We start from the raw sequence: 18,728 nt of genomic DNA on the forward strand, positions 1-18,728 counted from the left end.
AGCTTATATAACATAATTCTAGAAGTTGTCTGGGACTTCTAGATAAGAACCTATGCATCGTATCAAACATTAACCGAAGCAAGGTCTATAACAACTGAATGGCCTAGTAACACCAAAACTAAGAGACAAACGATGGCATTATCAGAGGTCTCTCTGATAACACTGTCTGCGCTGATATTTATCAAGCATGCATTAAATTGAAAAACAGTGTCAGCTAAAGCATTTTTTATATTAAAATAGGTTTTTATGGCATATATTTCATAGAGCTCTCTATTCTGTAGATAATTATGAAAAAAGTGTAATAAATTTAAATATTTCTTGAGCATGTTTTGATTTCTGTAGGATCATGTGACACTAGAGACTGGAGTAGAGGAGAAGATTAAGCTTTGCATCACATGAATAAATTACGTTTTGAAATATATATTATTTATATATTATTTGATGAAATAGTCTTTTACAAACATAAAATACTGCTCTGTGGAAATAATCAGGTGGTTCAAAAATAATTCAAGTGTGCATGTTAAGTAATTTCATAGTGTTAACTGTGAACCATTAGAACATGTCTAAATAAACTGGATCATTTTTAAAAAAGTATATCAGTTATATAATATGTTATGTTTATAAAATTTATCTTGCAAGCAAATGCCACATTGGTTTGTTTTTTATTTATTTAATGTAATGTAATGATGTTTATATTTTAAGTGTGGCTTAAAAGTTTTGGCTTAATGGATGGTTTAATAATGCATTATTTAGTTATTTGACTGATGTTCTAATATAATATCACTGACACAAAGTAGTATCAAAATGTGAGATGTGTCCAGTGATTAACATGCTCCATAGATCATAGACTATTTAAAGACAAGGAGGAGGAAGAAAACATACAAACCTGATCTGCACCTGTCTCCTACTGACTGCTTGTTTTTCAGCTTTGCAGTCATGAAATATGGTTCTGACCTTCAGTTAACTCCGACATAACTGAAGAATGAGGAAGTTGTTCTTAATCAAAAGTGTTCTGATGAACAGACAACTATAGCTTGCAGTGTTATGTAATAGACGTCACAATACTTACCAGTCTGTGTTTCTGTTTCTATTCTATTCACAAAGCTTCACGCCTCACCCGAGTGCTAATGAAGTATAGGATAATATGTACTCATGACCATCATGTCAAACCCTGCTTAGTCACATTGAGATGTCAGTCTTGTGACATTCTCCAGGATTTGTGTCATTCCAGAGAAGGATCTGTGTTCTTTTATATGCCTCCTGCCTTTAAAAAATGGCTTTATTTATAGTTTCTCTTGATTTTCCTAATTATAAACTGCTTGTTTTGACAGTAAATCCAAATGCCTGATGTGGTCTCATGCTGCAAACTACTATTTTATTTTGCCTCTTGCGTTTATTCTTTGATGGTTTGAGTAAGTCATTGTCAGAATCTACCAAGAAAAGCTCAATAACACCAGACTGCTAGTTATAAAATTTAGTATGACCTGAATTTGTTGGGTCGATGTGCTTTAGACTCATTTTAATGCGGTCCTATACTCAAGGTTATGGCCCTGATAACTTATGCCTGCTTTAGTACCTAGTCAGCGCTTATGTGTGCGCTGTAGTTAAATAATAAAAATAAACCCACATCCACAAGTCTCGGGTATTTAAAGATTCAAGGGTGGCAGAATTGCATTACAAACAAAAAGATTAGTTTCGTGTCCTCCTTAATAAACAGTTTCGGGATTTAGATGCACCTTATTTTGGGTGTGAAAATGGGAACAGCCTTTCTGATTGTTTGCAAAAAGAGATGTTTTACTTAAAGGTATTTGTCTACATGCATTAGTTTGGATGGATACACCCATCTAAATCTTCACGTCCACCCAGCAGGGCCTTGAGTGACGACGAGGTGAATATTAAGCTTTTCCTTGGTTTGGCTGTATTTGAATGTTCCGCGGCCCTTCTAAATCACTTCAGGCCTGGATTGTCACCAACAATGCTCTTCTAGCTCAAGGCAAGTTATTTTTAGGCCAATGACGCAGGTGTCTCATATCACCACCTGCGCAGAACATCGATGAGGGCTCCCTTTTTCGTGCTGCCTGGCGACGGGGGATGCTGTTGCCAGGGGAACTGAAATTGGTTGACATCACACCGTCAGGACCTCCCCTGTTGAAACGGTATGTAGCGCAGCTGTCTGATCACACACACGCTGATCTATTATGACTAACCCCCCGCTGCCGTTGCCCCCAAAACTGATCAACAGCTTGCGAGCTGTGAGTCATCCACAAATGCCACGCTGCAGAGAATCGTGCGTAGCAGTCGCTCTTTTCATCCTAGCCACAATAAATCCAATCAAAACAGATGTTTGGATGATTTCTAAAGCGGTCCACACAAACATGCTGTTAACATTATACAGTTTAGAATAAAGACATATTTAACCTTGTGTTCTTCATCCCCCAGTAGAAATGAGACATAAATTTAGGGTAGTCTCAGTGGTAGCTATTTCCCGGTAATCACATAGTAGTTGCAGTTCGGTACTGGTTCTGATTTGGTTTCTTATAACCATCCTTATGCTCAGATTTATGAGGTTTATGGTTTTCGCTCTGTCTTTTTTTCCTCATTTGGGACTAGTAAAGAAAAGCCTGTTGTATTTTGTCTAGAATTGAGAGAGCCTAGTTATTTATGCTTTTCAGCTGCCACTGTAACACCTCGCGCATTTATTTGGAGGAAAACACTCTGTACATTATGTCGTTATGAAATCTTGTCAATTTGGAGATTCGCAAAAGATAAATGCAAAACCATTATTAATAATATTTAAATATGAAATTAAAAAAATTATGTATGCATTTTACCATAAAATAATTTTATGTAAAACTAGTATTATTTTATGCTTGATTATTGTTATTTAGTACTTAACATAATCTTAAAGTGGGTAGTATTTCTTATCTTATTGTTTATTGCATACTACTAATATCACTATCTGTTCTAGAACCCTGTTAGTCCAATTAGGTATTGTTTAGGATTATGGATGAAGAATATTCTCACGATAGATAGATAGATAGATAGATAGATAGATAGATAGATAGATAGATAGATAGATAGATAGATAGATAGATAGATAGATAGATAGATAGATAGATAGATAGATAGATAGATAGATAGATAGATAGATAGATAGATAGATAGATAGATAATTCAAACTTCACATTAAAAATATGTACAATTTAGCATCTTACTAATGCTTTGATAATCGAGTTCCTCAAACCGGGTGGGTGTGTTACGGCTGCGCGCCTCCGCCAATCCAGCCAAAGATTGCTGTGAAATTATTCATGAGCAGATATTCGACCAATAAGACGCGCGCATGCAAATCTCAAAGGTATAAAGACCATTCAGATGGTTCGTTTTCAGCATAACTGTAATACTTCTCATATCCGTCGGTCGTGCGTGGATTGGGAATAGTGAATCACGAGCGCAGCTGGATGTGCAAATTGTGTCGATTTACATAGCCGAAAACGAGAGCAACAGTGAAATAACGCAGCGTTTCACAAACGAGTTCTTCATCTGTTTGGAGAGACAGCGGTATCTTTGCGGGAGTAGACCAGAAGTTTTGCATTTTTAAACTGGTTGTTCTTTCCATCGCCATGTCCTCCGGTGATGTGTCAGAGCAGTGTCGGCGGTTTTGCGTGTTATCTTGGGAGCAGGTGCAACGTTTGGACTCTATTCTTGGCGAGACGGTTCCAGTTCACGGACGTGGAAACTTCCCGACGCTTTCGGTTCAGCCGCGACAGATTGTTCAGGTTATTATGAATGCACATCACAGAATACGCTTTCAGCACCACAGCATTATACACCGTCTTTATAATATATGATCTCTATTTCTTTTTCTTTTTTTTGTATTGCATAAGGTTGTGCTTATGGCTAGATTGCTTTAAAAAGCATTACCTGAAACTAGTATCATTTTATGTCACTTTTGTAAATCGCTAGTAAATAATCCAATAGTAAACTGCATTTTTTTAAATTACATTTTTTATTACATTTTTCGCACAAAGTTATTTTTTCGTTAGCAATTAATGATCTAGTAGTGACTAATATGTATTCGGTTGGTTACTAGTACCCTTGCTTCTAGTAGCTATCCTAAGGAAACAAATCAATATCATCTATTTTCTAGTTAGTACAGTCCAGTTTTACTACTTATTTAACTATTTATTTAATAGCATTTCTTTTATAACTAGTATCTATTACAAATGTCCCTGTACTAAGTGAATATACATTATCAAACACTATTGTGCATTTCAGTGTACTAGTACTAATAACATTTAAATATGACATATAAAGTAAAAACGAATTTGAACTAGTAGTAACTGAGGTTCGTACTACTGCATACTAGTAGAGGTGAAATGCAGATGCAGATGGGATTACAAGTAGTGAAAAGATACTAGTGAATAATTTGAAATGAATAGTCAGATGTGATATTTTATTAAATTAATATGTAATAATTACTAGTAGCAAAGGAATACTAGATGTGAAAAAGTACTACTGAAATTTAAAACATATTAACCTGTTAATTATTGGTTTACTAGTTTAAGAAAAAGGTTCTAAAGAGCTAAATGTCTTTGGTCAGATGAAAGTGTATAGTTTTAGGGGTTAAATGTTCAAATTATTGCTCAAATTTGATTTATTCAATTTATGACCTATCAGTGCTTGACCAACTATTGGTGTAATGTCTCAACTCCCCAAGGATAAGGAAAACATTCTTAGCCTTTGGCCCTCCAGCAGATACAGAAAACTGTGCACTTGGCAATTTTAAGTTAATGACTTGGACGTTCTCACGAAAACTGCACTGAGTGTGACTCATTACCGACCCTAATCCCATGCAATGTAACACTGCTTGAGCTAGTCCAGTGATAACCTGCTTCAATGCCCCCCTTTTCAATGAAAAGAATTCTTGTTCTCATACACAAGCAGTGTGGGCTTGCATCTACACATGCAAGCAGATATTGATCTTTTCTCCATATCACTTCCTTCAGCACTGCTTCACTCAACAAGAGAGGGTTTGTTTTAAGTGCTTTAGGAAGAATGCTCTTGCAGTTGCACAGAAAAATGTGTTTAAGCTTTAACGTTTCATGTATATGATCCCATATGGCAGCAGTGTGAGGGAAGTTGTCCGTCAGTCATATCTACATCTGTTATCTTTTATTCCAGTCTTCTCAGATGCTGTGAATGCTTTATGCAGTGACATGCCTTAGATCCTAAAGGTTGGCCTAAGATTGGCCCCTATTGGTTCTAATACTTTGAAGACACAAAGTAACTATGAGCTGTGGAATCTGACAGTCTCCCTTCCTTTGATCCAGTTCTGCTGGACAGTAATGAGTGGTCAGTCTCTATTTCGAAATATTCCCATCTGCCTGCGTTTGAACAGATAGTAATGTCCTGTTAATAAAACCCAACTAGGAAGCCCATTATATTTAATGGCAAACCTGTAAAAACCAGCTTTGATGTTTTATTACGCAGTCTCCACATGCCATTCCAAAATTGACAAAAGATGGCCGCTTGTTCACTGTTCCTCGTTTTCCTTAACCCTAATGATTTGCCACGGCACCGTCTCATTACATGGACTTTGTGGCTGTATTCATTATCATCATAACCGTGTCATGATTGCACATTTGCACCTTGTGCTTTAGGCTGTGATGTACTATTGAACTATACAATGTAGGTTTTGAATGCAACTGCGGACCTAACTTGGCGTCACCTTAATATCATAATATTCATATCCGTCGAAATGCAATCCGTTTCAGCCTTTGTTGGAAAACGGAAGAAACTGTTTGTCGATGGCAGCATTTTTTGAAAAACCATTGATTGATGTTAATACAGACAACAGTATATTAATAAATAAAGTAAACGCACTTTTTGTTTAAATAAATCACACCCTTAATAGTTTAATAAATCGCATTCTATCATATCGCATTTTTTTTATCAGTCAGTGTGCTGCAAACCTGTAAAGCTGTATAATGTGTTCTCAGCATGTATACAGACACACGTCATGCGTAGTTTCGTTGCGTTCATTTGACCAGTTGCTGCAGACTGACCTAATGTGTAAAAATAGAAGGCTAATGATTTGATTGACAGGAGTGAGGGTAGGTGATTGACACTAATCTGACAGAGCTGTGGAAAATGAAGGTTACGTGCATTCAGGACGGAGATAATGAGTTTGATTTTAAGCACTTTTTATTCCCTGAATGGTTGCACAACAATATAAATAGAGTACAAATCTGCTTGGCATGCATAAAAACTGGTCTCTGCCAAACTCAGTAATTCTGCTTTTATTGAATTAGACATTTCTGAATGTGTCCCTGATTTCACATATGAGACCTTCATGTGAATGTGAAATCTAACAACCGCCTCTATCTGTGATCATAAATGAAGCAGTATTTTATTATGTTCTGCCTTCCAGAATGTTGTGCAGCTGTACAGTGCTGCATGTTTCTGTGAGTGTGTGTGTCAGTCTCTACCATATGAATAGATTAAGACCGATCTTTATGATGAACTTCAGCTCAAGTTTATGCATGAAAAGATTTACTGGGAACATAATGGAGATGCTTTTCCGAAGTGCATCCACAATGGCTTCCCATTTTTAAATAAAGGCACGGCACAAAAGATTAACACCTTTAAAAAACAGACCAATTACAGTAAATGTTAAATGTGTGCGTGTGGCAGGTTCGAACTCTCTCAGGTGTGGTTTAGTTGGAAACATTATTCTACATCACAACCGCTTAAATCACGGCAAAAAAGAGACAAATGTTAGTGACTGACGACTGCTGTGAATTAATGTGTTAATGGCCACCGACTATTAACCAGCTGTGATTCTCAGGTGTTGTTCACAGTGCAAGGAAGAATAAATTCAAAAAATCTGTTGCGTTAGTAATAAAATTGCAAAAATTATGTATCTTATTAGGTTTTTTAGATAATAAGGTAATTATCTAATTGCAGCAGTGGCGGAACAAAGTATCCTAAAACTGTTCAGATAAGGAAATGTTTAGTGTGGTGTTATGTTTGCTAGTGTTTACTTGTTCAAACAGTGGTTGCATGTTACTGATATTTAATATATTATTAATACCATAAGCTGGATAATTGCTAACTGGTTTCTACTAAATAAATGAAAATCAAAGCACTAAAAATAAAATTGATAATTTCAAATACTACTTAAATGGATACTACTAAATTAATAATAATTTATCAATAATAGTTATTTATCAATAGTTATTTAATGCTATCAAGCAATCACAATTTTTTTGTTTCTGTAATATATGTGAAACATTTCTATGTATATATTTATATTAATATCATTTATATTATATTTATATTATATTATATGTAAACAGAAACTTTTACTTTGAATGCAATTAATCACGATTAATCATTTGACAGCAGTAGTCAAAATGTATCCAATATTAATAATAAATAAAAAATCTCTCATCTCTAATCTTAAACTATTTCTGCAGGTGGTTCGAGCGCGTTTGGAGGAGCGAGGCATCACGGTTCGTGACGTGAGGCTGAACGGCTCGGCTGCCAGTCACGTTCTGCACCAGGACACGGGGCTTGGATACAAGGACTTGGACCTGATATTTGGCGTCTCACTGTCAGATGACCAGGCCTTCCGCGTGGTTAAGGACGTGGTCCTCGACAGCCTGCTGGACTTCCTACCTGAAGGCGTCAGCAAGGAGAGAATATCAGCCCTTACTCTGAAAGAGGCTTACGTACAGAAGTTGGTGAAGGTTTGCAACGACACTGACCGGTGGAGCCTCATTTCGCTCTCCAACAACACCGGCAAGAATGTTGAGCTTAAGTTTGTGGACTCTCTCAGGCGCCAATTTGAGTTCAGCGTGGACTCCTTCCAGATAGCCTTGGACTCCCTTCTTCTGTTCGACCGCTGTTCGGAGACACCCATGTCGGAGTGCTTTCACCCGACAGTGTTGGGCGAGAGCATGTTCGGGGACTTCGAGGAAGCGCTCGGCCATCTTTGCAACAAGGTCATCGCTACGAGGAACCCAGAGGAAATCCGAGGAGGCGGGCTTTTAAAATACTGCCACCTTTTGGTGCGAGGCTTTCGGCCGACTTCGGAAGCGGAGATGAAATCGCTCCAGAGGTACATGTGCTCTCGGTTCTTCATTGACTTTCCGGACATAGGCGAACAGCAGAGAAAGCTGGAAGCGTATCTGCAGAATCACTTTGCCGGAATGGAGCACAAACGGTACGACTGTCTGGTCACGTTATACCACGTGGTCAACGAGAGTACGGTGTGCTTGATGGGACACGAACGACGACAGACATTGAATCTTATTTCCATGCTGGCACTGAGGGTGCTGGCCGAACAGAACGCCATCCCCACGGTCACCAACGTCACATGCTATTACCAGCCGGCGCCGTACGTGCGAGACATCAACTTCAGTAACTACTACATCGCTCACGTGCAGCCGCTGGTGCACACCTGCAGTAGTTCCTATCCGACGTGGCTGCCCTGCAACTGACCTCTGATTAAAAAAACCCCCAGTTCAGCCCTTCCCGTGTGGTGAAGACGATATGCAAGCAAGTGAATATATTAACAGTTCTTTCCCAAACACAAAAATGGACGTTTAGGAGGAGCTTCAGCAATTGTTTTTATGCTAAATGTGACATGTATAGAATGACTGTTCACTGCTGTATGTCTGATTTGAGCCGATCCTTACGTATTCTGTTCTGCAGAGTGGATGAAGATCTTTTTCACATGTAGCAGGAAAAAAAAAAATGTATTTTTTTTCTCTTAAACTCATTATAGATTCACTCTCGCAGGTTATGTAAGCGGGGAAAGAAGGCTGCGTTCTGCGTTGTGAAGCTATATATGTTTATTTTTATTTTTTGCCAGACTGTGGTTTCAATCAAACTCTGTTTTGCTTCTTGGTTTTTTTTTAAGGACCAAAGATATTTTATTTTCGTTGTTAAAAAAGAAAGGAATGTTTGCTGTTGTAATTCCAAGTGCCTAAAAACATTGTACAAAACAAAAGTGAGACCTGTGCTTTCTAAAACCATTTTTCTGTCTCCTTGTTAATTGTAAAACTCTATTTTCAGGGATGGAGGCATGTATTTCCATGTGATTAAAAAAAAAAAAGCACAAAACCCATCTTCATGTGTTCTAGACCTCTTTTACCTTTTGAAGCTGTTGTGGCCATGTTTCGACAACCTCATTCGTTCATATTCAAGCATGTATTTATTTTCCCTTTGTGTTGGTGTTTTGGAAAATGATTTCAAATGCTAAGGATTTATCAGTGGAGCGTTTATCACGAGGCGCAAGAGGTGAAAATGGTCAATGGTGAAACTGCAAGTGTAGCAGAGCTGCGGTCTGAATGTGTGCTGACTCTTTATCTGGGGAAATGGATCCATTGCAGTTCCAGGACATGAACCATAAGGATCCTTTCTAAAGCACAATGGCCTCTCTTTTGGTGTGACACTAAAGGTAACAGACAAAGGCTGTTTTGTTAACCCACCCATGCTGCCCCTGGAGATAGAATCCTATTTCCTTTCATAATGCCATATCCATGTCTTTGTTTTTGTAAACATCAAGGAGCTGGTATTGCGATGTAAGCTAACAGATCTAGGGATGTGACGTTAAAAGTAATTACTACTGATTAGTAGACTAACATATACTGTAACTTACTATTTTGTTAATTGCTTTATCATTTTAAATAGTTTAAATAGCATTAAATATTTAATTAACAGATTCATTCTCTGCTTCAGGTTCATTCACCTGTTGATGGTAGTGTGATAGTTATTGGTCTAGACTGGTTTCTGTAAGGGGTGATCCATGAATTCTCCTTTCCTTTCACCATTGTGCTCTTGAGGCTTTTTGTGCCATGGCCTTTTGGGAATCAATAAATAAAGTATCTATATAGAAACTCTAGAAGAGAATTTCTAAAAAATGGATGAAAAGAAAATGGATGTTTGACTTTTATTAAGGGCTCCTCTGATTGAGTTATGTTATTGCAATTCTGAGTGAATAATCATCCTTAAAAACAACATGTGTTTTTTCGACAAAATGAATAAATAAATATGAAGTCTTTTACAACAATAACAATTACTTATGTCATCCAGATGATTATTATTTATTTTTAACACTTTTATTCATTTATTATAGAGAGATTTACTTGGCATTGGATAAAAATAAACGTATTAACAATGTATTCTTTGAAAATCACATTCAGTAATGACATAAAAGTATGTGCATGTATATAAATAATAGCAGAATTTACATGTTAGTGAACTATCCCTTTAAGTGAAGGTGATATTTCATTGCAGTATGTCAGAAAGAGACATAGGTCAGGTTTCCTTTTTATTTTTGGCCCTCGCTATTCAAAAGGCATCAGGGGAGCAACTACTGTCATAAAGCTGAAGTAGAACAACTGGGGAATAGTACTCTACTTATTCCCTCATGTTAGGCCTCACATTATAAGAGGATATAAATAAACCCGCCTAGTTAAAAGATTAAGGAACCCTAAAGAAAAACACAGCCCTTGGTAAACCATGTGTAATGTCCTGGCCCAGTGCAAATAGTGCCACTGGCAAGACTTACGCCGTCAGACAGTGGCTTGGGATGAGGTAGTGCTGTTTAGTTCAGTGGGACTTGAAGCACAGACATGCAGGGATATATAAGGACATGCTCGAACAAGTTGAGACATGTTTTGGACAAGAAGCGACATGCTGTGACAATTGTTTAGCCTATTATGTAATTTATATCCAGCTATTTTCTGTTATCTACACCGTTTAACAGTTTTTGTTACACTTTTATGTTCACCTCCAAGTGTAACTGCAGATGAAACAGTAAGTCAAAATTAGAAATGAAAAAGTATAAAATGTCATAAAAAAGTGAATCGTGTTCACGAAAGTATATAACATAAAACCAGTAACTTAATACGGAAGTCTTTAAAATGAGGACAACACCTTATCTAATAGTACTCTCAAGACAATATCATTTTAAGGCACAAAATGGCAATATAATATGTCATATATGATGTTATTCTGAACACGTGTGGCTACAGTGACTCAGTGACCCCAAAAAAAATCACATTTTTACAAGACCACATATCAAATTAAAGAGCAAACACACTTTCCAAACATAAATTTTTTTTTTGTTTGCAATAACATGATACAATATATATATATATATATATATATATATATATATATATATATATATATATATATATATATATGATAAATTGATCAAAAGTAACAGTAAAGACTTTTTTAGTTTTACTAAACAAAGATCTGCATTTTGAATTAAGATCTTTTAAAATCGTTTAAAAATGCATTGCAGTTTTTGCTAAAATAATAAACAGCACAACTGTTTTCAAAACTGATGATAATAAAATAAAAATGCACCAAATTAGCATATTAGAATGATTTCTTAAAGATCATTTGACACTGAAGACTGGATTAATGTTACATTTATTAACAATATTTTAAAATAGAATACTGTTATTAAATCGCAATCATATTTCACAGTGTTACTGTTTTACTGTATTTTTGATTTTTGAGCATAAGAAGCTACTTTCAAAAGCATTAAAAAAAAGTCTTACCGACCCCAAACTTTAAAAGGAACTGTGCACCAACTTTTATACATCCACTAAAAATCACTTTGACATCATTAGGCTAACATGACATTATACTAATGTCTACTTGGTTTGGCGTTTTATGTCTGAGCAATAACATTCAGACATTTTGTCAGACTTAAATATTCAAGTCTCCAGATACCTTTTGGGTCAACTGTTTATTCTACTCAGCAAAATGTGTTTACCTGGGAGTGTGTGTCTCTTGTAAAAATGAAGAGCTTTAATGGAAAATGAATATGATGTTTAATATTTTTGTAGGGCTGGGAAATATTTCTCCTCTGTCCATGCCAATAACATCCATGTGTGTGAGTCATACCTGTCTGTCTTGTTTCCTCTGGAACAATGGCGCTCCTTGTCTCCATCCCTGAATCACTAAGGGCAGGTCAACCGGACAGCCGGCACTACACAGGGCAAGTGCAGTATTCCCTGCTGTCCGTGGCATTCATAAACCTCACAGGGTGAGCTACGGAAAGAACACAAATTAAGTCTGCAGTTTAATGAACATGTTTATTCTATTTGAGAGGGTCAGACATATTCCCCCTGGATAATATTCTTGAGCTAGTGCAGTCATCTTGAAAGTGATCTCATGCCAAATTTAGGTCAGTGTAGAGTTAAATCACAATTACAGCTAATGGTTTTAATGATGTGTTAGTAAAAATGATGACTCCGTCTCCATTAATGAGCCATTCAAATTAGAACGTCTGCAACATTCAAAGCATCGTCTGAGATGATGATTCTGAAGCTGTGTGACACATAACTGGCTGAATCCATCTCCATTATGAGGAATTCAAATTATAACCTGTCTAAAACATCTAAGCGGTTTCCAATTCATTCTAAATGATCACACACCTTCAACGCCAAACCATAAAAAACAAGTTTTCCCTTAAGCACCATTGCTCCATTCAGTATAAATGGAGTATTTTAAAATTAAATCTTTGCGTCAAACCTAACACCACTGTTATAAAGGGACTATCACTGAAATAGGTATCCAGAAAATTGTTGGAGAAACAGCGGTGAAACCATAAATTCATGACTGGAATGCACAATATGTGAAGCCTCGGGGGGGCAAAAACAAAGTTATCACATGTTTCGTCATTTGAATCAGGACAGAGAAAAGAATGGAAAAATGAACAGGGCGAGCCTCTTTTCAATAGCAAGAAACCAAATAAGTTCCTTTCTTGAAGGAATGCTATAAAGTTGTAACTTGAAGATGTACAGATCACAAAAGGTAGGTCACTCATTATAATGCGTTGAGGCTATTTTTCCTTATGGTTCCATGCCTTAAAGTTACAAAGTATCTCTCTTTTATTTTTTTAACCTGCAGTACTGTTACAGACTTTCAAATGCTGTGAAATGTTTTTCATTTTTTTCTTTCTTTGTGTGCGTGTGTGTGTAAAAGAATGAAACGTTACGTAAGATATCTTTAATAATGTATTTTGATATGTATTCATTCATTTATTTTGCAAACAAAAAAGCAAAAAATAAATGAATAAATAAGACTAGCATTAAAATCAGGTCATTCCATTAATATATGCTTAGGCAGTAGCATAGTATGGTCATATTAAATCTCACTATGACCTAAGATATTAAGTAAATGTCATATGTGGGCTGTTTTGACGTCTACAGGAGGTCTGGTCATCTGCATGTGTGTTTGGTCATGTGTGGTCTGTGTAATGAGAGTTAACAGCAAACCAGCAAGGGAGGAAGGATATTGATAGGCTATTTACTGGCTTAAACGACTTCGGTCTGGCATGAGTCGACTCAGGTCATAAAGCACAGGCGGTGAACCCTTTGGCAGAGCTGCCCAACTCACAAAACTCCCACAGTCAGCACAGCCACACCAGACATCTATCTGCTGAGCCTCGGCTATTAAATCAGTGGCATTACTGAACAAAGCTCTGCAAGAAATATACAACTGTGGGTCAGGTTTGAACATTTCTGATAATGTTCCTGACAGGCAATTTTGCTTTTGTTTAGTTTATACATCAGTAGCTTCTCTGTGAATAGGCCGACACCAGTGCTATCTTTGTTTGAGCTACTGGAACAGATTTCACGTGCGGATAACTTAAGCCCAAAACATACTTCACCAAAGTATGTGAGTTCACAATATTTTAGTTACACATGCTCAGTTTTTGCGTTCTAATAATGTCTGACTGCACATGTCTTAACGCAATGCAGTTATGCGTGGTCCACTTACCATTGCCACCAGGGTCTGTGTATCTGACATTACCCTAAAACATCCTCTCTATTTTTATCCCTCTTCCAAAACCTATTCCATGCCTGCAGTTCGAACATCTTAAACGTACTTTACGCAAGAACGCGAAGTACTTAGTCAACACGCCATCAGTATGTGTCACGTTCAACGTATTTAATGTGAGCTCTTGCGTTGGTCTGCCAGCAAAAAATCCCCAGTAGCTACTCCATGGGAGTGATAGATTACTTTTAAAAATGTAAAGCTGTGGCGTCCAAACTTCGGTGGGCCAAATGCGAAATGTATATGTGGCCCACACAACATAATTTACAAATCAAGGCTTTTCACAAGGCAAAAAGAGGAAGACAGCACTACATTTTTGGTCAGATTGTAAAATGCAATTGACAACAATTTGACTCGTATGCACTCCTAATTCTTTCTTTTCCCCCTTCTATCATACTAGTGTTCAGCTCAGCTATTAAAATAGTTCAGTTTTGAGTGTAATGGGAAAATTATTATATTTCGTGCCATTTTTAATTCATAAAAACGTCTTTTTCTCATTAAATATAGATGTGTGTTTTTTTAAGTAATGACCAGCGGTCTGCTGCAGACAGTGAGCTGATCATAAACAATGATTGATCAATTTACCCATCTTAAGTCATCACAGCTTGCCTAAAATAAAATCTATAGATATGTTAAAACAGTTATATAACATTGTTTAAACGTTAAACATGCTTTAAGAATAAATGTGCGATATGATGTTTTGTGTAGAGTGGACACTAAAGCACGCTGGACATGGAGGCACCAGGGCAATCACTTGCATTTTATAGTCTTCACTGTCATTTTTTTTGATAAAGTTAAGAGTAATACATCAGTCAGAACTGTAAATTGCACTGACAATATCAACAAAATGTGATTTTATAAAATTTTTCTGCCTTCTCGTCTTGAACAGGAGCGCTTCACAAAAATGAACCAACCCTCAGCAAAAAAGACATGATACAAATATATATAGAAAGCTTTGAATTACAAAACTGAGGAGTATGAATACATGTATGTATACATGGTGTGTGCGTGTTTGAGTCATCCAGCCCCCGGTGTGTACAAATCATTGAATCTGGCCTCCTTTAAAAAACTGTGGACACCCCTGGATGTGTTATTATTCTGGTAAGTAGCTGTAAACATGTCTGTACTATGATTGTAGATGAACAAATTCAGAGTTACAGGATTAGTTTTGAGTTGATAAAGCCAAACGTCTCCAATCCAAATTTACTAGTACCGTGATGCAGATCATCAACTTTTTTGTCAACTCAGGCTTTGATCCTGAGTTTGTGGAGCAGGTGCACATGAATGTGACATCAGTGGCACACAGCCAATCACATCCTTTGCAACACAGAGCAGGTGTGATTCGCTTCTCGCAAGACAGCCAGCAAGGTTCAATACTCTTTTGTTAATGTTTGAGAGATTAAAGAATTTGAGAGATTGAAGGTCAGTTGTGAGTCAAATCTCATATGTTCTTGACAAAGAGCATTTTATGTATGGCAGACTGTTTTTACCTACACAAAGCATTTCAAAGCAGTCACTTGTTTAGGATTCTGCTTTTGAAGACATTTGCTGCTATAGGTACTATAGGCAACTCGATTACTAGGTTTTGGAACAGAACTCTTAAAAAAGATGAGTGTTTAATAAGGCAACATTTTGCTCACATGTAGAGCTGAGAAGAGAAAGCTGGATTCTCCAATTATCCTCCAATATAGTGAAATGTCCATGACCTTGCCAGCACCTGGAGTAATGTGTCTTCCAGCCTTTGAGTCTTGGCGGAGCCGGTGGTGGTTTTCTTGAACCGGCTGGCCAGAAGAGCAGATGTAGTCAGACTGAAGTAGGTGTTTTTAATTAAACTGTTTTGGTAGTCACATGATTGTCATAAAGTGACATCATCCTATGAAAGTTAAAGGTTAACACATGCTACCGCTGGGCTAAATCACTGGACTGGCCCGGGTGGGCCGACAAATGTGAGCAGGCACCATCTTTCTTTATGGGCTGTGTGGTCTCTAAACAAGCTAGAAAGAAAGTTCTCCTCGTATCAGCCTCTCATTGCCAATCTTTGGGCTCATTTGCGAGGAGAAACATCAAAGGGAGTTTTAAAAATCTCAGCAGAAGCCTTTCACTGAGTTTGTTTAGTTCAGGAACATATTCATTAAGGACGTCACCTCTTGTTGACGGTCCCATATGTCAAGCTGCAAAGCCGGTGGCGCTGGGAGTACAGCGGGTTTATACGAGGAGGAAATTGCGTGAATAGGAAAGTGATGTCACAGGGAATGATGGAGTGCGCTAGGAAATGCCAGTAGGGTGGACTGTGGATATGGAATCCTCATGTGAAGGGGCTTGTGGGCCTCTAAGCTCACTGTTGCTAGGAACTCAGAATAGCTCACCAGGGAGAGATCCGATCTGTTATTTTACTTCAGTCACAGCCGTTATGATTAAGGCTGCTGCTGGATGTGGTAAACGATCATTCCTGAGGAAAAAAATATGGTGATTTGGAGAGAGAGAGAGAGAGAGAGGGAGAGTTAGACAGAGAGAGAGAGGGAGAGGGAGAAAGGACGGAATGTCCACCCTTCGATGTTCCTTTCCCAGAGGGGAACTGGAGCTCTGCATTCCTCACATTGCAGTACGCTGACAAACAATCCCAACTTTATCCCCTGCACGCGGGGCAGCTGAATGGCAGCAGTGTCTAGGCCGCAGCCCTCTGGAGTTTTTTTGAAGGAGGGGGGGGGGCATGCCGGCCAGACCAAATCCTACTGCCCCACCGCACTTCCTTGCTCCCAAACCAAACACAGGCCTAGCTTAGGTGCTACTGTAGGCCTGACTGGACACTGTGCAGTGCTGGCAGAGGATGGGCCGCTAGGAGCCAAGGGCAAATGCTCACTCATTCTGCTTGCCTAGGCAGTCCATTTGAATTGGAATAACAAAATTACAGGGTGCTACACTCCTAAATATAGCCAGGAATGGGAATCTATTTATTAATTTAAATTCCAATGGTTTATTATGAGTTCTATTTACAATTCTTTTTTATTATTATTTTGAGAGGGTATATCAGTTTTACCTTTATTTGAACCACAAATGTTTTCGATGTATTGTTTTTTTCTTTTTTACTAAAATCCTACTGACTCACAAATTGAATTACAAATTGTCACACAAAGAACCATTCAGTAACTGCACTAATTTAGGTTTCTAAAGCCTGACAAATATAACACTACCTTGGTTCACTGTTGTTCACTAAATAAAGTAAGTGACTCAGATAACCGAGAAACTAATGATTCACAAGTGTTTGTGGAAAAGAACCAGTTTATAAGGGTATTTCATTCAGGAATCAGATTTCACTGGTCATGCTCAATGCATTTGATTCATGAAAATAAAGCTCAGGAATTAGTCTTGGTTGTGAAAGTGAAGCGAATTGTGGCCAGGTAGGGTGAGCCATACTTTTTTGTGCTCTGAATTTGTGCTCTGCATTTAACCAAAATGGGCACACATGGCAGTTCATTAATATTAAGAATAGGCTTATCAAGGTTATTAGCTTGGATGTTGTACTTTACTGATTGCACTGTATGTTATTGATTCACTAAAAATTGCTCAGGAATCAGACCTCCCATGTCACGCAGCACTGTTTGTTATAATTTCTCTAAAAACCACTCACGACTCATAAGGTCCGTGAGATTGGGAATTGGACATTACTGGTTGCATTTATTGCATTTATTAATTGTTCCATCCACATCGGTGAAAGAATGCAAGTGTGTGCTTCTGAATTCTGAACGGAACCACGAAAATCAGTCGATTCCTGATTTTTTTTAATAGAACTGGTGAATAACCCTAAATATAGCAGTATAAATATGGCTGCTTTCAATTCAGAAATACAGGAAGCTCCTAGCATTTTTTTGGTATTTACTGATTTGCATGAATACACATTTTGTGTGAATGAGCCCCTGTTGTATCGTGGTATTCAAGCAGGCTACATGGCCAGTCTTGGGGCATTTGGCAGAACCCTTCTTAAAAGTTAGAAACAACATTTGCTGTCCAACCTAACATCCTGAGAGACAGAGCTTAAAATAAACGGGACACATCCATCCCAGCCGTCTAGGATAGACTTCCTCTGAATAAGCTCACTGTCGTGACAGGTGCTGGCAGGTATAAACACTGATTTGAGAATAGTTTTGGTGTTTTTGGTTGAGACTCTTATTTTTTTGGAGGATGGATAGCAAAGGATGGCAAAGCCGTGTATGATCCCTACAGACAAAGTATACACTAATGCAGATGACGCTTTGAGGAAACAGTGAGTTGTCCGAGACTCTCCATATTTACAGTATGAGAAACTCACTCTTTCCACCCCCTCGCTTCTCAAGGCCAGATGAAAGCTGCGGCTTGTTCTGCCCAGGGCCAGATGTTCTCAGGTGGGGCGATTGGCTGGAGGGATGCTCCGTTGGTTGTCGTCTCGCCCCACACGTGGTTCTCATGTGAAGTCTGCAGAAGGAATTAGCCTCGGATGTTATCGCAAGCTGGAGATTGAGCCAAGAGCGGTGGCCTGTGGTGTGCTGAGGGGGACGCAAGGCTGTCTGTGGGGCTATGATCTCAGACATCCTCTGTTCCCATCACGGGGAGCGGAGACCATCGGCAAGGTCACAGTGCATCCCACTGTCTGTGTAACACTGTCCCATTGTCTCAAGTTTCTTTTGCTGTCAAGCGAAAGACTTTGTAAAACTTCTGGAGGGGAATGTTTTTTACCCTCCCTGAGAAACAAAATAAACACGACCTCGGGAACGCACTCAGAAGCTGGCCTTCTATAAATAACAGCGCTGTAAGCCCAAATTAAATTGTTTCAAAGCGCACATAATTCAACAACATCCGCCCTTTTCACAGTAAAACCATTT

General features: G+C 38.0%; 1 protein-coding gene across 1 annotated transcript; it reads left to right on the forward strand.

Annotated features, from left to right (window-relative positions):
* Positions 1-3,384: 3,384 nt before the first annotated feature.
* On the forward strand, positions 3,385-9,133 carry tent5ba (terminal nucleotidyltransferase 5ba). Its single transcript, XM_043261460.1, has 2 exons — positions 3,385-3,776; positions 7,479-9,133. Exons 1-2 carry the CDS (start codon positions 3,621-3,623, stop codon positions 8,502-8,504), a joined length of 1,182 nt encoding a protein of 393 aa, XP_043117395.1. The 5' UTR covers positions 3,385-3,620; the 3' UTR covers positions 8,505-9,133.
* Positions 9,134-18,728: the final 9,595 nt, after the last annotated feature.

The sequence above is a fragment of the Puntigrus tetrazona genome, chromosome 16 (genome assembly GCF_018831695.1).
Source record: "Puntigrus tetrazona isolate hp1 chromosome 16, ASM1883169v1, whole genome shotgun sequence".
Lineage (NCBI taxonomy): Eukaryota > Metazoa > Chordata > Actinopteri > Cypriniformes > Cyprinidae > Puntigrus > Puntigrus tetrazona.

Coding starts and splice junctions, on each gene's coding strand:
- tent5ba (XM_043261460.1), top strand. CDS start 3,621: ATGTCCTCCGGTGATGTGTCAGAGCAGTGTCGGCGGTTTTGCGTGTTA. Junction 3,777..7,478: donor AGCCGCGACAGATTGTTCAG/GTTATTATGAAT, acceptor CTATTTCTGCAG/GTGGTTCGAGCGCGTTTGGA.